At 56.5% G+C, this 21,954-nt stretch overlaps 1 protein-coding gene across 1 annotated transcript in view; it reads right to left on the bottom strand.

Annotated features, from left to right (window-relative positions):
* APCDD1L (APC down-regulated 1 like) overlaps positions 1-21,954 on the bottom strand; it is a 94,168-nt gene that overhangs the window by 20,363 nt on the left and 51,851 nt on the right. The window contains exons 3-4 of the mRNA XM_054573536.1: positions 21,571-21,656; positions 20,519-20,675 (exon numbers count right to left, since the gene is read on the bottom strand). Of these exons, the coding sequence (XP_054429511.1) occupies positions 20,519-20,675; positions 21,571-21,656 (243 nt within the window). The remainder of the gene's footprint in view (positions 1-20,518; positions 20,676-21,570; positions 21,657-21,954) is intronic.

The raw sequence follows: 21,954 nt of genomic DNA, 5'->3' as shown, positions 1-21,954 counted from the left end.
CCCAGCCAACCAGGCGACGCACGGCTTGCAGGGGCATAGGCTCAGAATGTATTAAAAGGTGTAAAATGCAAACTGAAGGAGCTTTCTACCCTGAAGCCCTGGTTGCTCCCTCTAAAGTGAATTATTTTAACAGTTTCTTGTGCATCCTCCCAGAAAATAGTTTCATGCCGATCGCTGCATATAAATGCCTATGTTTTTTATTCGGCCATTAAAATTTCTTTATGAACGCTCTCTTTCTGTACACACTGTTCTGCATTCTGCTTTTTACACTTCAATTATCAGAGCTCCCTTTCCACCTTACACTTATGCCTTCGTGGAAAAGACAAAACAGTGTTCCAGGATCCAGGTGAATCTTGGCAGGTTAGCCAGTCCTCTGCAGGTGGCCCTTCAGATTGTGGCTTTTATTTTTATTTTTTATTTTTTTGCTGTTACTACATCATACACCAATATGTTGGGCATCCTTTAAATATATCTTAGCGTAAATTTTGTGTGTGCCCTTGGAGACATTCCTAATAGAGACGTTCTGTTTGCATTTAGTACGTTGATAGACTTGTCCAAATTCTCCTCCAAAAACGCTGCTTCGGCCTGCCTCCCCCAGTGGCCGAGGAGAGGGTCGGCATCCCTGTGCCTTTGGCCACACTGGTTACTCTGAGAATCTAACGTGAGCAATGGAAGAGAAGTGGCAAACTAATGACAGTTTGTGGCTATTCACTCATTTTTGTGCCTATACATACACAAGTTAGCAAGCGGGTTCTCTGCCAACTGGGGGTCCTCCTCTTCTGTGTATTGTTGCTGCCATCTGCCTGGGCCAAGCCACCGTCCCTCCTCGCCTGAAGGGCGCCCCACCTTGCGCCCCCGGCACCCACTTTGCCTTGTCATCACCCACTCTCCACAGAGCAGCTGGCAGGGCCTTCGAAAGCTGTAAGTCAGCACCCTGCTTCTGCAAAGCGGCTCTCGGAACGTGTCAGGGGACACCCTCACTGCACGCAAATAGATTTAAGGAAGGGTAGTTTTTCAGAAAGTAGGGCCTCTGAGTTCCCTGGCCCCGAATGAGCGGCCGTGGGACCCGTGGAGACCGTTCCGAGGGCCGATGCCAACATCAGCTATGACCCGAGGCCGGGGGCGGGGCAGGGCGTAGGTGCTGGCGCCCCCGACTCCTGGGAGAAGCCGATGTGAACGCTCTGTTAAGGAATGTACGGTCATTCCATGGATGAAGATCAATCAATATGAGTTCTCAGTCAATGATCGCCAAACACACAAGTAAACAGCCCTCTGTGGAGGCAGAGTTAGTAGAAAGGAATTGATATCTCAAGAGCATCCGATATTGGAATTGTTTTTTTAAACATTGTATATGAAATGTTTAATGAAATAAAATAGGGAATTAAAAAAAATTAGCAACAAATACAAGCCTATAGAAATGAACAAGCAGATCTGAAAAAAATCAAATAGAATTTTAAGAATTAAAAATAAAATTGTTGACATAAAAACTTCATGGTTGGATCACAGAGCAAATTAGATACAGTTGAAGAGGGAATTAGTGAACTGGAAAATAGGTGTAAAGAAATCACCCTAAATTCTGGAAAGAGAGCAGGCTGAAAATGAAGGAAAAGGAGTTGAGTGACATAGGAGTGAATAATATGAAAGTTTAACTAATGTCTCTCAGGAGGTGAGAAAAGAAGAGGTAGAGGATAAGCAACAGGTGAAGAAAAAAGGCTGATAATTTTCCAGAAGTAGTAAAGACACCACACCACTGGTACCAGGAAGGACCCGTGAGTACCAAGCAGGATAAATAAAAATAAATCGCCACTTGAACCTGAAGAACACTAAAGATACTAAGGAGAGAACAGAGCCATCCACCTGGATTTGTGTACCCAGTCAAGTAACCTCGCAAGAGCAAGGATGAAACAAAGCCACTTTCAGAGAAACAAATGCTGAGAGCGTTTCCCACTACACGACATGAGCTTCCACCCAAAGGGCTTTACGAAGAAGGAATGTCTGATTTGAAGAAGCTCTAATGAGCAAAGAATTTGAAAGGTCATAAACCTAAAAAAAAAAAAAAAAAAAGAATAAGTTAATAATCTCTAATTTTCTGGGGCCCCAAAAAAGCAAAACTAAAATACCGGAAACAGGGTTGTGTGATTTGAGAGCGGAATGGTTAGGTTAGTGTTCTAAATTCCCTGTGTTATCAGGAGAAGGGTTAAGATATTAAGACATAATGTCAGAGGTAGCTACTAAAACAACAGAAGTATTGTATAACTTTTTATTTTTATTTTGTACCCCTCACCCAAGGATATGTTTATTAATTTTAGAGGTGTAGGGGGAGAGAAAGAGAGGGAGAGAAACATTGGTATGAGAGAGAGACCCACGCTCCGACCAGGGACTGAACCTCTAACCTTCCATATGTGGACGACGCTCCAACCAACTGAGCTACTCGGCCAGGGCAATAACTTCTAAACTAGAAGAAAAGAAAGTTAATAGTAATCAACACAACCTAACCAATCCCTTAAATATTAAAAAAAAAAAGACAAGAAAGGAGGAAAAAGCATTAGCAGCACAATTTATAGAAACTAAAAAGATGATTTAAAAAAAATACGATTTACTAGCTATTAATGAATGTTATTCAATTGGATTTTTTCACCTTCTGACACATGTTATTCACGTGCTTAGAGCATAAGGATCCAGAAAAGGTTCCAAGGGACTGGAAACACGCGCTTGCCAAATACTAAGCAAAAGGGAACTGATATCAGATAAAACAAGAAATGCTTTCGAAAGCACTATTAGGATAGAGTTTGCTCCCTAAAAGATCCATGCCGTCCACCAGGGAGGTCTGACTATAAAATAGCATCCAAGTGTGAGAAGAAAAAATTGCTACAGGTCTAGGGAGATATTGACAAATCCATCATCATCAAGAGAGAATTTTAGCACAATGCTTTCAATTATTTACAGGTCCAGCAGACAAAAGGTCAGTAACGATGCAGAAGACTTAAAAACACTGCAAACAAATCGAATTCATTTGATGTGTGTGCGTACGTGCGCATTACATACATGTGTGTGTTGTGTACACACATCTACACCGATGTACATGTGTGTCTGTAAAACACTGCGCCCAGCGGTCAGAGAGGGCACGCCCTTCCTAGGCGCACATGCAGCATCCCCAGACCCGACCTGCCACGGGCCGGGGCCGAGCCCGAGCCCAGAGAATTCCAAGAACAGGTATCACACAGGCCAGGTTTCTGACCGTAGAGCAACTGAATTAAAAGTCAGAAGTAAAAGCACTTTCAGAAGTCTATGTGTTTGGAAATTTAAAAATCTCCCAAAATACTCAGGTGTCTAGGAAGAAATCAAAATGTAAGTTAAAACTATGGGGCTTAGAGCTAAGCAGGCAGTGAAAGTAGCAGTTGTCCAGGCCTGCGGGCTGCGGGGTCAGCAGGGCTTTGAGGGGTGTTTGCAGGCGGGTGAGTGTGTATTTTACAAAGGAAAGTCTGAATACTGAAGGTGCTTCTTCAACTTAAAAAGTTAGAACAAGGGAAACAGAGTAAGCCCAAGTAAAGCAAACAGAAAGAGGCAATAAGAAGCAAAAAGAAGACCCGAATGAGATGAAAACAAAGCTGCCAAAGAATCACGCAGGCCCATGGTTCTCCGCAACGGAGATCAACCTTGGGTAAGGCTGGCCAACGAAAGGGAGAGGGCGGGGGTGGGGGGAGAAGGAGGGAGGGAGGCGGGGGGAGAGAGAGACAGGGAGGGAGGGAAAGAAGGAAGGAAGGAAGGGAGGAAAGGAAAGAAGGAAAGAAGGAAGGAAAGAAAGGAAGAGAGAAAAGGAAAGGAAAGAAAAAAGGAAAAGGGACAGTGGGTAGAAGAGCAGAGAGAAATTAATAATGTTGGGAATCAAAAGAATAAAAAGGGGACCTACTTATGGATCCAGCAGCTATATTTTTTAAAACAGAAGATTAAGATCCAGATAGACATATATAATTGAGGGGTGAGATATATATATATTATTGAGTGAGATATATATAATACATATCTCTCACCCCCTCAATAAACAAAAAACCAAACAAAAACCCCAGGCCTGCTTATGTTACAGCTGATTTGAGTTCTAAACAAACAGGTCATTCCAATCCTGCACAAGCCCTGCCGAGGAGCAGAGGGAAGGGCACGCCCCGCCCCCCTGTGCGCCTTTTCACCGAGGCCCGGTCCGGAGTCCGGGGGCCTGAGGTTTACTCAGCGTGGGAGACCCCCTTCAAAATCGGCATAAAAGCAAACAGCTCGAGGGAGGAGAAATTTCACGAGAAACGACAGATTCCGTAAAGGCGACATGGACCACAAGCACAACAGAGCCCGGAGGACGAGCAGAGCCTTCTCCGGACCGGCCACTCGTGTCTCACGCGGCTCCCTGCAGCGCGTGCGGTGGCGTGGCGGCGGCTGTCCTAGGAAGAAGCCCACAGCCAGAGCAGGGGGTCCGGCCGGCCTGCCTTCGGCCGCTGCTGCCTGGGCACATTTCTGGTTCCTGGCGGTGAGCAGAGCTGTTTTCGGCCGCTCCTTATTGTTACGATGTCATACATCTCGGGTTATAACCACAGTTTGGGAAACGCGTCAAGCAGCTCCCCACCGGCCAGCTCCGGCACCGGGCCTTCCGTGGCCTGTCTGTCCCCTGCCCCCACGGTTCTGGAGACGGTGCCAGAGGACCCATTCAAGTGCACCTTCACGTCACGACCGGGGCCAGGTGCTCAGCGAGAGACCACCGTGTCCCGGGGAGCCAGGCCACACCTGCCCAGGCAGGTGCGAGTTGACAAGCCATTCGAGCGGCTACAACACACACGGACGGAGCCCACGACGGCGGATCATTCCCAGCCCGCCTTCTGCATGCGCCGGGCCCTCCAGTGCCTTGGCCACTCCCACACGTGGCAGCACGAAGCGACGCGACAGAAGGACGTCAGCGCGGAAGGAGCCAGCGGAGGAGGCCGACTGCGAACACGGCTGGGGCTCCGCACATTTTCAGTGTCTACGAAATGACGTCCACGTGCCCCGGCTGGGCTCCCGCCCCGCGCCTGGTTTTCGCAGGACCCTCAAGAGAGATGGGCCCCCCCCCCGAAGCCTTTTGAGGACAGTGTTGGGGGGGCAGTTACGGGACAGTCTCCTGTATGGACAGGGTCGCACAAGTTCCAAATGAAGTACGAGCAAGTAGAACGCAGCAGTGTTTTACAGTGATCGTGGAGAGGGCCCAAGGTGGGCCTGTCCCGATAATGCAAGTGCTGAATGTCAGAAAAACCTACACATGCCGTTCACACGCACAGGTTAAGAGAGAAAAGCCATATCATCTACTCATGGCTACAGGAAAAGCATTCGCTAAGACCCCACAGCCCCTCACCGCTTTAAAGCCATCTTATTAAAAGAGAAACGAGTTTGAAATACCCTCCCGGTGAGTAAGGGCGTTGCCCAAATTCCGACGTGAACTGATAATTCTTTGCGGTGAGACACGGGATGTTCGAGGTCAGGAGAAAGAAGGGCTGCCGCCATCGCCCTGGACGCCGATAACTTCCCACCGTCGCCGACAGGGCCAGCGGTAAGACAAGACAAAGGAGAGGCATGAGGGTCCCCAAAGCAGTGACACGACCTCTGTCAGTTGGCGGCAGGGCTCGCTGTTACACAACTCCCGATCTGCAGAAACACTGTTAGGAACAACAGGAGCGTTTTAGCAAGACGTCGGGGTAAAAGAAATCACCGTGGGGAAAAAAATCAATTACGTTCTGTAACAGCAACAAATGGGGGCAGGGGAATACCACTTATAATAGCAGTAAAAAGTATAAAGTATCCAGGAGTAAATCTAATAAAAATAAGCAAGACATATGTGGAGAAAATTATAAAAATGCATTGCAAGGCGTCCAAAAAGATGTAAATGAATGAAGTGATATATTTGTAGACAGGAAATGCCAAGAGAGGTCTAGTCTCTACAGAGCTGATCCATGGACAAGAGAGTCCAGCCCAAATCCCAACAGATTATTATTATTATTTTTTTTAGGATCTTGAGAAGAGGGTTATAAAACTTATATAAAAGAGCAAAGGTGTCAGAAATGGAAGAAAAATAAGCTACAGGGGCAGGCAGTGTCAGAGACCAAGATTTATTAAGAACTAGAGTAATTGCAACATTGTACAGTCCTTGCAAAGATAAATACATTGACCAACAGAACACAAGAGGAGCTCAGATGCTCAGGAAATTTATAAGCTTGATGTGTGTCGGGGCTGCTGCTCAGTGCGGAAGAGCTAGCTGTTCAATAAACGGGGCCATACAGTTAGCTATCCCCGTGCAAAATTAAAAGAAATTGGACCCCTTCCTCACACCATACCCCCAAATCCAGTTCCAATTGATCAAAGACTTCACCATAAGTGGCAAAATGCTAAAGCTTTTAGAACAAAATGTAGAAGAATATCTTTATGCTCTCAAGAGAGCCAAAAAGAAAATTAAACAAAATGCAGAGTGTTAACTCTACGTTAAAACCGGGAACTTCTGTTACCCCAAGGACACCATACAGAGAAGGAAAAGGAAAGCCACAGACCAGGAAGGGACGTCTGCAGCCCCCGTACCCAGCCAGCGATGGACGTGCAGGGTAGGTAAAGAAGTCCCTGGAATCTTCCAGAAAACACCAACAATACAGGGAAACGAGGCACAAGGCGCAAGCCAGGGTTTCACCAAAGAGCTCACAGAAGGGTCAGTGACCCCGGGGAGAGCCATTGAAATCCATTCGTAGGGCCACGCAAGGGAAGGCCCAATGAGGGGACATTTTTGCACTCCCTAGAGTAGCAAAAATTATGAATTCCACCAATGCACACGTAGGGGAAGGCTCGTGGGAGCCCTGTTGGAGGGGGCGTGAGTCAGGATAACTCCTTGGGAAAGCAATCCATGTGAATTAACGTTCCAGGAGTTTACATGAGAGCGGCGGCTTACAGACATTTTCCAGGACTCACAGGTAGAGATACGTTTTGCTGTGAGCACCCGGGTATTTGCCTGCACACACACACGCCTGCGTGTGAATGGATGCACACACCTGCCCACACATGCACATGAGGGAGGCTTCAGGGAGCAACACCGGCTCCCATCATAATGCATCCCCCTGCGGTATTTCTTCTTGTCCACGTAAGAAAACACCCTTTTGGAGCCTCGCTAACGTGACTTCCTGACCCGGGAATAGATCCTGACTCAGATTTCATAGCTCTTGCCCCGTGTGTTCCAGGCGACAATTACTAGAAGGTTGGTACCAGCCTTGCTCGTAATTGCCCCAAACTGGGCGCAAACGGAATGTTCACAGACCAAAGAAAAGAAAAGGAACGCTTAGTGGCTTTCCACGTTGGAATATTATACAGCAATGAAGAAGCACGTGCACATCTTGGAAACATAATAGGAAGGGACCTAAGTCAGTGCCGCAGTCCAGACATGGTGTGAAGCAACTTTTATGTAGCTCAAGGACAGGCACAGCTAAAAAATATACTCCAGGCCTGCAGGGTCCAGAGGGAAGGAATCGAGGAAGGACGTACGCAAGCTTAAGGAAGGGAAGTCGATACAGGGATATGGCGGTGTTTGTTCTTGGTGTGAGAGATGGGTTCAGAGCTCTCTGTTTTCTGTATTTGAGAGGGTACATATTTTTGTCGTCACCAAACACACTGTAGTAAGAATGGGCTTTCGTCAAGTCTGACAAAATTCGCTCTCCGCCGTGATTCCTCTCTCACCATTTTCTCGAGCGCTCTCTGCACACCACACACAGCGCCCAGCAATATGGATCGACGTGTGTCTGCCCCCAATCCAGCTGTTGAGTCCCTACTCCTCAGTGAGATGCCATTTGAAGGCGGCCCCTTCAGAAGGCGCTTAGGTTGAGATGAGGTCGTGAGGGTGGAGCCCCCCCATCGGGATCCGTGTGCTGATGCGCGAAGGAGGAGACTGGACCCCCCCGCCCCCGTCTCTCTCTCTCTTTCTCTCTGTCTCTGTCTCTCTCTCGGCAATGAGAGGACGCAGGAGAAGGAAAACTGAGAAGTGGGCCCCCGCCAGATACAGACGTTGCTGGCCCCCTGTCTTTGGGCCTCCCGGGCCCCAGAACTGTTTGTCATTTAAGGCTCCGAGCGTGTGGTGTTTTGTGACCGCTGAGATGACCGACAGGCGGCTTACGCTCACCCAGGCCCTTTGCACGTGCCGTTTCCTGCCCCAGGCTCTTTCTGGACCTCCCGGCTCATTCTCATGCTCCGGCTCAAGTGCCGTCTCCTCAGGGAGAGCTTCCCCGTGGCCCTGCGTCCTGGCGGCCTTCCAGTACCTCCGTCCGGAGCAACGGGGTTTCCGGCCACCCCCTGCCCCTCGTGAGTGCAGATCAGGAAGCAGGTGCCCTTGCTGATAAATGTGTGAAAGAGCTGAAGTCCTATCCAGACGCAGCAGGGCCTCGGAGGCCCATTGCGTGACGGAACCGTGAAGGTGTGTGACATTCCTGGCAGAAGCTTCTTCCCCGCGCACACACCTGGGCCCCGTCCTCCCCGCTCTGAGGCTCCACGGCCATGGCGCCCGGTGGCTGCAGCCCAGGCTGGACCAGCCCCCTCTCTGGAGGCGGCCAGGTCATGCAACTCGGAGTGAGCGGCTGGGGAGCCTCGCTGCCCCAGTCCGCACGGGGGACCGGAGGCTCGTGCGGGGGTCAAGGCGCAGGCCGGGGCCCTCTTTGCAGGTGCCCGGCGGCAGGGAAGGCTCAGGCCGTGCCATCCCTGGCGCAGCGCGGCAGCAGCCGCCGCGCACTCCAGCGTCCTCAGCCCCGCGGGGCCATCGCAGGGCCGCGTCCCCGCGCTCGGCCGGCACCCCCAGCCAAGGGCGCTACTCCTGTGACGTGAGCAGCTGCCCCCCCGCCCCCTGCCAGCCCCGCGCCTGATTCCCGAGGCTGCACATGGGGCCTGCCCCGCCGAGGGCGGGACGACGCCCGCTCTCGATGGCTATTTCTGAGCGGATGGGGCAAGGGGCACTTCTGTTCAGTCCTTCTTCCCTCGGGGTTAATGAGTTCAGGCTGGTTTTCTGAATCCTTGAAAGAAAGGTCAGCGAGTGCGACGGGTGCCTGCCTATAGTGGTGACCACGCCAAGCCCGGGCCGGCGCGGGAGAGCTTGGTGAGCAGTGAGAGGAGCCCCGCGCGGGCCGGAGCCCAGCTCCATGGTCAGCGTGGGGCAGGAGGGGGGCGCCACGTGTGCACCGCCACGGGCAGCACATGGCGGGGGCGGGGGCGGGCGCCTCAGGGAAGTCCTGGCCAGCGCGCTGCCTGAGGCCTGGCGGGCCGGGCCGGGCGGGGGAGGGGGGGGCCAGCGGGAACGCCGGAGGCCTGGGCAGGGGCTGTGGCTCGTGGGGGCGGGGGGGGGCGGGAGGGGAGCACAGGAGGCCTGCCCAGCTGTGCCAGGGACTCGGGGCATCTTTTTAAGGATGGAACGTGGAAAAGAAACGTGCCAGGTGCTTGGGAGGGGCTGGTGGCGGCGAGGTCGCGGGATGACAACCCCTCCAACATCCCTTTGCGTCCTGTGCAGCGGGCTGGACTGTGCCGGGGCTGGGGGAGGGCGGGTGGAAGTGGGGCTCGAGCGGAGGTTGGAGGGTGGGGGGAGCCCCAGGGCTGCCACGGACCCTCAAGGCCACGGCTCAGCCCTGCCCCCGGGGTCCACCTTGACAGCCCACTTCGCAGAGGAGGCAACCCGGCCGCCGTGACTTGCTCTGCTCGATTCCGTAACAAAGCCCCACGGGCTGGGGGCTGAACCAACAGCATTGATTCTCTCCTGCTCGCCGAGGCGCGAAGTCCCAGATGAAGGCGCGGGCTGGGCCGTTCCCTCCCGGGCCTCTCCCCTCAGCTCGCACTTGCTGGCTCCTTCTCCCTGTCTCCACGTTGTCCTCCCCCCAGCGCCTTTGAGACCACGTGTCCCCTTCTTGGGGGGCCCCAGTCCTCACTGGATGAGGACCCCACCGACGACGTCGTTGTAACTCACCGAAGGCCCTGCCTGCAAATAAGGTCACATTCCAAGGTCCTGGGGGGGGGACTCCAACCTCTGAATTGGGGGGGGAAGACACACAGTGCACCCCAAGCTCACAGGGCGGGTGGGAAGCACTCCCTGCAGCCCCAGCTCATGCATTCCCGTTATTAGAAAAGATCCGGCGCAGGCAGGCAGCGCTCCCCTCCGGCCCGCCCTGCACCCTGCCCCTTCCCGGCAGCACCTCGTGCTATTAGGTGAGCCTCACTCCAGGCGTTGCTTTCCGCGAAGGCATATACATAAACATGTGTTGCGGCGGGCGTTGCGGGGGGGGGGGGGGGGGGGTTGCTGTTTTTAAAATAAAATTTAAATCCCTGTTACGGTGAGAAACCTGCCTAATGAAAATTATGTTTCAAAATAGACTGAGGCGCTCTTTGTGCTAAATATGGTGTTCTTTGTCTCATTTGCAATGGAAAAGTCCCTTGTTTAAAAAAAAAAAAATACATTATTAAGAGGCCTTACAATACAAACCGCATTTTCCAATTCAATACGCACAAGGTCAGCCAAGCAAAGACAATGTAAACTAGCTTCAGAAGTGTCTTGCTCAATAATAATAAGGAAATTTGTTCAGAGGGGCAGCGCATAATCAGAGCCTGGTGTAAGCTTGTTGTGGAGCTGCTGAAATTTCAGCTCCAAAACGAACCCCTTCAGTAATTGGGAACCTATTAAAGAATGCTTACGTGCAACTTCAAGTATCTCATTTCCTGATTAACAAGGATATAATTTCTTCAAGGGGAAGAAAAATAAAAGGATTCTGTTTATAGCTTCGGTTTTCCTGAGTCGGCCCCGGACCAGGGAAAGGCCACATATCACCGGTCTGTGGGAGGCTGAGGAGGGCTCACCGGACCAGGAAGAGGGCCTCACAGGGCCAGCCCGGCTGGAGGAGGAACTGGAGGAGAGTCTGCCTTGAGCAGCCACCTGGGTTCTGTCGGGACCTGGACGCCCGCTGAGCCCACAGCTCCCACCCCGACAACCGGGGAGTCCACCGGCAGCGCCTCCCGATGGCCGGGCCGAGGGCAGCGCCGCTTGTGGGAAGGCCTCCTCCTCCCTCGGGCCAACGCCCCTTGTCCTTGGAGGCCGCCCCGCAGCTGTCCCCTCCCGGTGGATGCCACCTCCAGCCACTGCTCTTGCCCATGGGCTCCCAGTCCCCCTTTCTTGGAGTCTCATCTCTGTCGCGTGTCCATCTGGGTGGCCGGTCCCCACCCTGGCTTCAGAGCCCTCTAATTCCGTGCATCTTCCACCTCCTCATTAGGGCCCAGTTTGGGAGACAGCCGGCCCTCTTGGGGTGCCCACCACCCACATGACAAGCCTGTGGCTGCTGTTGTTGACACAGCTCTGCAGCCACCCCTGGGCTCTGTAAAGGGGTGGCGTGGCTTCCTTCAGGGGGACAGTGCCTTCTGTGAGTCATGGCATAGCTCAGAGCAGCTCTGCTCTCAGATGGCTTAAGCCTAACCCAGCCAAACAGAATTCCTGACCCCGCCCCACCCTCCACCTCCAGCCCAGTCCCTTCTCATGGGCTACAGCTAGCCCCACGCTAGTTTGAGTTCAAGGGCGAGTTAGAAAAAGGCGACCCTCTGGTGTGGCACAGCCCCCAGCTGGGCCCTTGGCCGGAGCACAGACGGCATTTCACTCTGGCTCCCTTTCAGTTCAGGGACTGAGCTTCCGTGCTGCTCCTTGGAGGGGCCTTCCAGAGACCCTCCAGGCGGCAACACCCCTGCCCAGTTGCTATCACCCTGCTCCGGTTTGCTTCTGCGTTCCTAGTGCTAACGCCATGGGCCACATGCTCGCTCATTTATTTAATTTATTGTCTGTGCTCCCCGTCCACCCCCCACCAGAGCATAGCCCCATGAGAGCCCCGCCAGGCCTGTCTTGTTCGCTGCCGGGTCCCCAGGGCTCAGAACAGCGCCTGGCACACAGTAGGTGCCAACTGAACGCCTGTTTAAGAACTGGACGCTGGAATGAAGAAATGTTTCCGCCGCTGAGTTGAAGGTGAACAATGATATCTAAAAACATGGTGCGGGCCTGCTCTCCCTGACGGTCTCCTGCATGAGAAGCAGGAGTCGACAGAGAAAGGGGTTTGTCTTTGCACTTCCGCAGGACAGAGGAAGAAAAGGACTTTCGGAGCAAATCACCTGCGTCAACAGGGACCGCGTTTCCCCCTCTTCCTAACGATCTCCAGCAGCCCTGGCCGCCGGCAGCTCCCCGGAGCTCTCTGGCCGTGAACGTGCGCATCCCTGGGGGTCCATGGCTTCCGGAGACTCGGCCCCTGGCCTGCCGTCCCGGCCCCGCTCAGCGGCAGTGCTGCGCCCCGGACGGCGATGGGCTCGGTGGGTCCCCTGTAACCTGGAACCCTGACTCTCGGGAAGTCAGGCGGCCCCTAACCCCCGTCCGCGGCAGAAATGCACACGCACGGGCACATGTGGTCCCTGACAGCGCGGGGTGGGGTTTACTGGGACCACGCAGCTAGTTGCTCTGTCCCGGGGTTGTTATTACCCTTTCTGAGAACTCAGTGCGAACTTTCAATTCGCCCTCCACACAAGGCAGACGACACGGCAAAAGTGCCGCAGGACCGTAGAAGAAAAGACAAGCCTGAACACCGACGGTTCTAAGAGCCCGGGACTGGCACCCACCGACAGGTCGGTGGGCACATCGGTCACCCGGTCGCTCTGAAGGGAACGGCTGCCCATCAGCGTTTGGGTAAAACCCAAGGGCCAGAGAATAGACTTAAGTTTCACACTATCTAGGTATCACACCCCACCACCCAAAAACACAAGTTACAACCAGTCTGATTGTATATTTCAAAGAACAAGCCATTTCGTTTTACTGTGGTCACTGGTAGTTCCAAGCTAAATATGTTCCCGTCTTGCTCTCTGTTTTGACGGCTGTTTCGGGGGCAAGAGCGGGGCTGGGTGAGAGCTGCTGCTTTCCTTCCCCTTCTCTGCATGCGTTGTGCGGAGGCTGGAGGAAGGCAGCCCGGGCCTGGTCGCGCACAGCGGGCCGGAGGCTGGCAGCAGCGGGGACGCAGGGCGGCGTGGACCGACTCAGCCGCCTGCGCGGAGAGCGCGGCCTCAGGGGCGCGCCGGAGCCCTGCTGGTGACGTGCTCGGGCTGCGGGCCGCAGAAGCCGCGTCTGACTCGCTAAGCTGAGGCGGAGCCCTCGGCAGGGCCCCGGCGCCCGCTGCACTAAGGGGTGCTCCGGGGGAGGCAGTTCCTCCAGGACACCCCTGTGGGCGGGATGCGTGTCAGCTTCCAGCCCCGCACACCAGGTTCCAGGTCCTGGGGCAAGCAACCTATTTGCCCCTCCTGAGATTCTGCCCCAAGGGGAGGGGCGGCGCCTCGATTGGCATCCCTCCGGGATTAGTGTCAACAAGGGGAATTTTGCCGCTGGCAGAAGGGGGTATGGGACCCGGGCAGGCAAACCCAGCCCCCGTCCACTGCAGGTTGGCTTCAAGCAGGAGAGGACTTGAGAAGGGGCCAGCAGCAGGGATACCTCGGGGCCCCTGCTAATGGGAGCGGCACGTAGCACCATGGGTCCCCCCGGCATTGGTGAGGGCCCACCGGCCCGGGGTCCGCTCTGTGGCGGGCAGTGCCTCTCGCGGCGCTTGGACCGACCAGGCGGAGAGACGGTCAGCAGCCCGGGGCCCCGGGAAGCGCAAGTCCTGGCTCTCTGAATGTCTGGGTGGTGGGGGCCCTGCGCTTCCCCAGGTCGGCACCAGGAGCACGGTCTGCCTGAGCCCATCTCTCCTGCCCAGGACTCCTGGCGCCATTTTGGGCGGCCCCATTTCCGACACCGAGACCCGACGCCATAGCCAGGTCAGGGGTCACAAGGCCCAGCCCCCATCACTCCTCTAACCAGCCTCGGCTGCTAACCTTCTAGCCACACCCAGGCCCTTTCACTGGAGTCCCCCGTGGAACTGATCCTGTAGGAAATACAGAAAAAATATAAAAGGACAAAGAGAGGAATCAGCCATAGTCCCACCTCTCAGAGGTAATGCCTCATTTCTTGTTTTCTTCCAGTTTTTTCCTTAAGTAAGGATGCTGACCCCCCCCCCCATGAAAACATAATTGAAATCAAATGTACACACGCTGTTTCTGTTCTAACATTGTGCCAAAAGTATCTTCCCATATCACTCAATATTTTTTTGATACACAGTTTTTGTGGGTGCGTAATTCCCTCAAGATTTGTTGATGTCATTGCCTAATGTTGGGCATTTAGGTTTTGGTCTCCTGGCCTCCCTTCGTTCGCTGGGCCCCTGGCCTACGGCTTGTCCGGTCCCATCACCGCTCAACTGTAGGCTGATGATGTAAGTTCTTGATTCTCCACTTCCCAGAAGCATCTGGTGGCGCCCCACCTCCCAGAGCGGGTCTTTCGGGACTTACGGGCTGAACTGTGTCTCCCCGAAGGGTGTGTTCAAGTCCCAACTCGGACGGTGACCGCACTTAGAAATAGGGTAGTTGCAGAGGCGAGTCGTTAGGACGAGGTCACGCTGGAGCAGGGGGTGCCCTACGCCACGATGACTGGATCCTTCTAAGCGGAGGAGAGAGGCACACAGGGAGACGGCAGCCACGTGGCGATGGGGACAGGGACTGCAGCGATGCGTTCACAGGCAACGTAACGTCGTGTGTCAACGGGAATTGAAAAGAAGAATAAAGACAAGGAACGCCAAGGGCTTCGAGTGGCAGCTGCGAGAGGCAAGGAAGGTCGCCCCCCAGGTTTCGGAGGGGGCGTGGCCCTGCCGACAGCAGAGGCCATGTTTCCAGGAAGGGGGAGACAGTACACTCCTGGTGTTTTCAGACACCCCTTTGGGGCATTTTGCACAGCAGCCCTAGGAAACAAGCACAGGCATCCCAAACACGCGGCACCGCCCCGCCCTTTGGAGACGTCGCCAGACCAAAGCACCGTGCACCCCCTCGTGCCTTTGGAAGCAGAAGTTTGGGCTGCCGACCCCCTTCCCTTGCTCGCTCTGCGCCCCCATCCTCCTCCGACCCGGTCTGGCCGCCACTGCTGACGCTTCCCCCACATTTTTTTAACCCACATTTGCCACAGCAACTCCCCTGTGAGGAATTTACGCCCGTATCTGCGGGTGCAGGGGCGCCTGGGGGCGGGGAACGGTGTTTTAGGCAGAAGGAACACCGTGTGTGAGTGCGGAGGCCGCGGCGGAGAAGAGTGTGGCTGGCAGGCAGGTGGCCTCTCGCCCTGCGGCTGTGTCCTGCCGGCGGCCGCGGGGTGGGGGCCGCCGTCTCCTCCGAGGGGGAGCAAGCCGTGGCGAAGTGGCCTGGGGTGAGGGTCGGGGGCGCCGAGGGCACTGGAGGGGAGAGCCGACCTGGGGGGCCAGGGTGGGGAGCTCGGCTGTGTGGACAGCGATCTGGCTGGGGCTGAGTCCCGCAGACCCGAGTGGCTCCACAGGGCGGACTTTCTCACACTCCGCACCTGACAGCAGCGTCCTGCACCTCAAAAACACCCGAGCGTGGCTGCTGCGCTCCATCAGAAGTGACGAGGGGAAGGGACCAGGGCGACCCCCTAGGGGAGAGGGTGGGGAGGGGGTGGGCCCCATGTGCCCCCGTCCCAGGGATGCTGGGAGGTGGGGCTCACAGCGGCGCTTGCGCCCACCTGCTGCGTGGGCCCCACGGTCAGCCTGCGGGACGCGCGAGTGCCGGTGAGTATAGCTCCTTACTGCTGCCGGCGTCATTTCTAGGCACTGAGCTTGGGGGGGACGCGGCGGGGCTAAAATAACAGTTGAAAGCATGTGTCTTGGCGCTAGGAGGCCGTGGGGTTCCTAAGAAGCAGAGACTTTCAGGGCTGGACAAAGAACCCAGGCAACTCTGTAGCCACTGCTACCATCACTCACCCAGTTTGTTCATGGATACCTCCAGTGACGGGGAACTCATTACCTGTAGTGCCATCCCCTTTCTCCCTTGCTGAATATACCCTTCTGTGGGCCCCTCCCTGCCCTGGACACAAAGTCCAGCCCCTCCCTGGGGCCCCGCGGCCCTCCGCGACGGCCCTGCCGGCCGCTGACCTCGTCCACCCCGCCGCCTCACCCTCTCCGGCCAGCGCCACTGGCCTGCGCTGGTCAGGAACACCGCGGCCTTTGCCAGCTTCCCCTCCCTGCGTGCTTTTCCAGTTTCAGGTAACACTCAGCCTTGCAGGGAGGCCTTTCTGACCCGCCCGACCCAGCCCAGGCACCCCTGGCCCCCCCCCCCCCGCCCCGAGCACACTCCTTGGGGCGAACGGCTCGTTGCAGAGCTCATTGTCCAATTTGACTCCCAATTCCCTGGGGCGGGGCGGTGGCCTCACTCGGCCCTCTGTCCCCAGTGCCTTACATGGGCGAGTGCCACACCGTGCCGCCACCCACCCCTCTGCCAGACATCCCCCCTTCACTCACCTCTCCCACCCCGTGGCCACCATTCCCATCTCACAGAAGAGGCAAGAGACACTCACAGGCCCGCGCCTGGGCCAGGGGTGGTGGGGGCAGATGGCAGGAGACAGCGCACAAGCAGCAGCCTGGCTCACTCCCTAGGGACGATGGCTCATTTTTGTTGCCCTGGCCGGTATCGTTGCAACAATCACGGTGTTCTTGGGGACACCCACTATAGGGAGGCACACAGAAGTGACCTGCCCAATTCGAGCTGCACTGGGGGTCGGCTGAGGGTGGGGCCGCCCCCTTCTTCTCCGGGTCCGGAGCACTCAATGCAGCGCCCAGTCCTTGCGGGGACAGCACAGAGGGGTCACTAGGTTCTGGGTGTCAAGTCCTGGCCACACAGCCCTCACGGAGCCTGTCTAGCACTCCTCGGGGCAGGAGAGACCGCCGCTCCCAACTCGCTGATGGGGACGCAGGCTGAGCCTCTCCAGGTGACAGACACAGGATGGGAAGGCGGCAAAGCTCGGGGGGGACCCGGTCTGCCCAGGTCTGGGTGTGCTCTTCCGGGCTCTCTTGGCGCCTGCTGGCCCGCTGGCTGCCCCTCCTGTATGCTGCCCCTCGCTTCCCAGGTCCCCGTTTCTTGTGTCAGGGTCGTCTGGGGGCAGGAAGCTGGCTTTGCACAAAAGTCCATTCTGGCGTGAGCCACGACCACACTGATCTCCTGGCCACAGCTCCTGACCCCCCGCTGCTGGGATCACAGAATGGATTTTTTCCAAGGCCCCTAACCCAGCCCAGCTGCCCTCGCGTTCCAACGGAGGGCAGCCGCCTCCCTTCCTTCGCGTTAGGCTATCACTCTGCGTTTTGCAGACTGACTTGGGTGGGGAAGCACTGTATCTTGGAAGTCTTATCAGGGGCTCCTGCTGGCTTAAAAGCTGTCATTAACACAGTTTAACATCCACCGTCTCGTGCAGATAGTTCTTCTTGAGGAGCTTCCGACTGGCTCGCTGGCCAGATGGTTTTGAAATCAAGGAAGCTGCTCTCTCCGCCTGGAGCTGGTTATTTTGAACTTGGAGATCACAGCCTCTGTCAGACGGTAGGCCAAACGGCTGTCCTCGATGACCGCCTTGTGACGCCGCAGGAGAAAGTTTCTGCTGATCGTTTCCTTTGTTTTAAATAATTAATATGATTACTGACCTCCATTCACTTTTGATTTTCGGACGAGGGCCCTTCAGTTAATTTTCTTCCCCATTTTTATTCTCGGATTCAAAGTGGAGCCCCACATTGACAACTAATTTATTGCGGACTAGCCTGTGATTTTGTTCTAGTTAATTTGTCTCTAAATGATAACTTGCCATCGCAAAATATATGGTTAGAGATAAAAGCAGGACTGAAATTAGACCAAAAAAAAAAAAAATGAGAGAGAAAGAGAGAGAGAGAAAAAAAGGCGCTGTGGTTTCTCATTTCCCCCTTTAGGCATAAGTTGTTGAGTAAGGAGATTTTTTAAAGCCAGAAATTGCTGCGGAGGGAACCAAAGCTGGGGGCCGTGGCGCTGGCACGGGACGGAGCTGGCATCTCAGGGTTTTGGGGAAGGTTTGCTGCTGTGGGTACCTCACCGCACTCATGCACAGCCTAGCTCCCGACACCCGCCAAGAGGACATTCTCAGAGACAAGACGGAGCGAGAACAAATGGGAAAAATCTACGTCCAAATTAGACACGACCTTGCGGCGTTGTTTTTCTGGGGGCCCCACTGTACCCTTGATTTCCTGATTGCTCAGAGCAAGAATAACACAGTCCATCCAGCTGGGTGATTTTGACAGATTCATCAGAAAAGCTCCCAGTTGAGCTGGACGTAGCCATTCCCGCGGTTCCCAGCTGGGGGTGACGGGGTCCCTCAGGGGACATGTGGCGGGGTCTAGAGACCTTTATGGTCGTCATAACGAGGGAGGGGTCGATGGTGGCAGGTAGTGTGGGCAGAGGCCAGGGACACTGCTAAACATCCTACAGTGCGCGGGGCAGCCCTGTAGCGATGGACCCTGGACCGCAGAAGTAAACAGTGCGAGGCGGAGGCACCCTGGGGTGCGCGTGTGTGCGTGCTCGGTGTGAATTCACTTGGCTGGCCGCTGGCGCGCCTTTCTCCGCAGCGTTTCCGGAACCTGGGGAGGAGACCTGGAGCCCAGGCCTGCTTCTGCTCAGGTACCTGCATTATGTAAGTATTTGAGGATTAACTGGGTTCTGTTTCCTTTCACTAAAGCAGAAGGATCTTGTTGCTGGGCGATGTAGCCCAGCCCAAGGTGAAAAGGACTTTTGAAAGAAGCGTTGAGTAGAAAATGGTGCCCGGCTTAGGGCAGGCCACGGCGAAGGCTGCCCGCGCGGGCGCGTCGCCCTTCCCGGCGTCTGTGTCTGGGTGCAGGGCCAGCGGGTCGCCTCCTCCACGCGCCTCAGCCCGTTGGGCACGGCTGGCTCCTCTCCCGTGGAATCTGTCTGACTTGCGGGGCGAGCGGTGGCCAAGGAGCCAAGCAGCAGGACTCCTGAGCGCGAGCGCGATGCTAAGCTTGCAGTGATTTTATTGGCATGACGGGGAGCTCAGGGCCTGCCAAGGACAACAGCCCTGCGCTGAGACCAAGCCTGCAGGTTTCTAGGGCAATCGGTCCCACTGCTCTGGACTGTCCCATCCCCACGGGAGGGAGCAGATGGGGAGGGGGTGTAGGAGGCCATAAAGGCGGTGTTCCCCGCTTCGGCCCTCTCCCCCACACGCCTCTGCGCCCAGCCACCCCCCCCCCTCAGTCGGACATTCCTTGCCCTCCCCAACCCAGGAGCAGGGCTGCCCGCCGGTTCTGCGTTGCTGGAGGGCTCCTCAGCGGTGGGCAGCTGCGTGACTGCGCGCCTTGTGCCCTGTGGTAAATGCGCCCTGTGGATGGACGCGTCTGTGACTCCTCGAAGTGCTAGCCCACCGGCCCTTGACCTTCCTTCAGACCGCTTTCCTCTCTCCTCCAAAGACTGTGCTTAGAAATTGGGGGTGGGGAAGAGGACTGATTGAGGGGCTCCTGCAGGCAGACTAGACTTCGCTCCTTAACTAGAATGCAGTTGACCAGCGCCCGGTGGGACCTGGGCGTCTTCCTTTGGACCTGGCTGTCCCGTGGCACCCAGCTGCCCGGCCGAATGCGTCCTGGCGCCGGGCAGCCCGCTCGGTGCTTCCCGAGAAGCCCGGACGGGGCCAGGGCTCCGTGAGCCCATCGGGCAGATGACAGCGCGCGCGCGGGTTGAGCGCGGGTGGACAAGGCGACCGAGGCGCGTCAGCTGACGGAATCTGACCTGGGGCTCTGAGCCCGGTGTTCTGACTCCAGGACCAGAATTCTTAATGCTTCCCAGGGTGAGGGCGCTCGGGCTGGGCACACTTCCGGGGCTGTGGTGGTCATTTCATTTTGGCCAAAGGTGGCACACTGTGGTCAGTTGGCGTCGGTAGAATTCTGCCAGTTCCCCAGTGGGAGAGCAGTTAATCCTGGAGAAGGCACGCTGTCCTCTACCAGGAGTCCCGGGCCCTTTGGCCACCCCTCTCCCCCATCCTCACACCCTACCGGCAGGCTTGTGGGCACCAGACTGGGCCCAGGGTCACCGCGCCCCTCCCCCCACCTTCTCCCCCAGCTCTGCGTCCGAACACAAGCTGTGAGAACCCTCAGGTCCAGGATTCCGAGGACAAGACCAGACCCTGTGGCCCTGGCATGAACACCTGGGGTTTGTACCTTGTTTCGGGCCTCACAGTGGCACCGCGATCCTCCTTCTTCTTGGAGGGCGCAGCGCCCTCCCCCCAAGCCCCGCCCCAGGGGCTACTCTTAGTGCCTGGAGGTGAAGCGCCAAGAGGCACGCACGGCGCAGCGCGAAGGGGTGCGCACTGGCCCCGAGGACACCGATCCCTCCGCGCGGGGCCCAGGAGGGGCGTGGCGGTGCGGCAGGTGCCGACCAGGTGAGCCTCGGGTGGAGCGCGCAGGACACAGCATCACCGACCGGGTACGTAGACGCCTGCAGTGGCCTCCAAGGACCCTCAGGGACCTCAGACGGCGAGCTCCTCCGTCTCACTGACCTCAGGGAGGGAGCCGGTGATGGTGGCGTGGGAGGGCGGAACGGTGAGACTTACCTCCCAGAAGCACCAGGATGCAAGCGTAGGGAAGCATGGCTGCAGGCATCCCGTCGGGGCTGGCAGGATGGCCCGGGGGCGCCGCCACGGTGCGCGGAGTGAGGCGCGGGCGCGGGGCTCTCAGGCGGCAGCGGGCGCTGGCAGCCCAACTGGGGTCCTGCGAAGAAGTTGCAAGGGCCCTGCGCCCCCTTCGGCGCTCACCCTTCCGACTGTTGATGGTTGTAAGTCGAGCTGCGCACTCATAGGTCCAACTTGCCAGAAGAGGTGGAGACAGCCCCCGGCGTTGCGCGCACACCCGCGCAGCACGCCCAGCCCTCTGGCGCAGCTCCTCCTGCCATTCAGACCCCCCACCCGACCCCCTTCCGCCCCTGGTCGTTAGCCTCCCCCAAAGTCTCCGCGGTGAGCAAGGCGGCTTCCCTCAGCTCCTGTCCTGGTCAAACCTGAGCGGTGCGCTCCTCCCGCCAAAGCGCACCGCTGGCCAGGCTGGTTCCTGGAAGGACGGGGCGGCGAGAGGAAGCTCTTCTGCCCCGCGCTGGGTCTCCAGACCCCTGAAGTTGCTATTTAGATACTCTTGGAAAAGTCACATCAACTTGGAGCTGGGCGGGCCGGCGCGGGGTGGGGGGACGGTTTGGGGGCACAGTGAAAGTCGCCCACCTGGGGCGCCCCTCGAGCCAGCGGCCACTGTTGGTAATTAGCTCCTCCAGGCTCCTAAGAGCATCCAGGCGAACAGTGTGGGGGCCCACGAGGCTGGGCTCCCCCTACCCTCCGGCCCCAACTCCTCCTCCCGACCCACCCGCAATTCCCAGCTGAGTGAGTCCGTTCAGGGTGAGAGCTCAGAGGCAGCTGGGTGGAGGCGGAGGACGCACAGCATGTCCGGAAACCAACCGCCACCAGCCCCCAACCCCAGGCCGGAGCCTCCCCAGGCTGCTCCCGAGTGGCAGGCAAGGCTTGGAGACAGGGTTGAGAGAGGACCTCCACCCGTTATTGGGTTTATGAGTGAAGACGAGAAAGAATCCCTCAGTTGGGAAAAAATTTCAGCAGATTGCACCCACCTGCATGGCCCTTGTGGCTGAGGGAAGCAGGGGCAGGAAGAGGGCGGGAGATGGGTAGATCTCCGTGTCTATTTTCTTTGTGCTGCCTGCCATTAACAGAGAGAGAGAATGGAAAGAAAGAGAAAGCAAAAGGGGGAGGGAAGAGAAAAAGACAGAGAAAAAGAGAAACAGGAAAGAGAAGAGGAGAACAGAAGTGAGAGAGAGACTCAGAGAAGAGAGAAACGGAGACCGTCCCCTTGCTGAGGTCCTGGAGGCTTGGGGACAGGTCTGTGCCCAGGGCGCACATCCAAGCTGTCACCCTGCCCCTGGGGGTTATAGATCCATCTGTCTGTGTTGGTGGACCGCTTGCCCCTGGGGGTCAGGAGACAGCACCCCACTTTTTGA

Source organism: Pteronotus mesoamericanus, unplaced genomic scaffold (genome assembly GCF_021234165.1).
Source record: "Pteronotus mesoamericanus isolate MK-2021 breed Mesoamerican mustached bat unplaced genomic scaffold, CSHL_Meso_final contig_25, whole genome shotgun sequence".
Classification (NCBI taxonomy): Eukaryota; Metazoa; Chordata; class Mammalia; order Chiroptera; family Mormoopidae; genus Pteronotus; species Pteronotus mesoamericanus.
The sequence above is the reverse complement of the archived record's forward strand: the minus strand, read 5'-3'. Positions and strand labels throughout refer to the sequence as shown.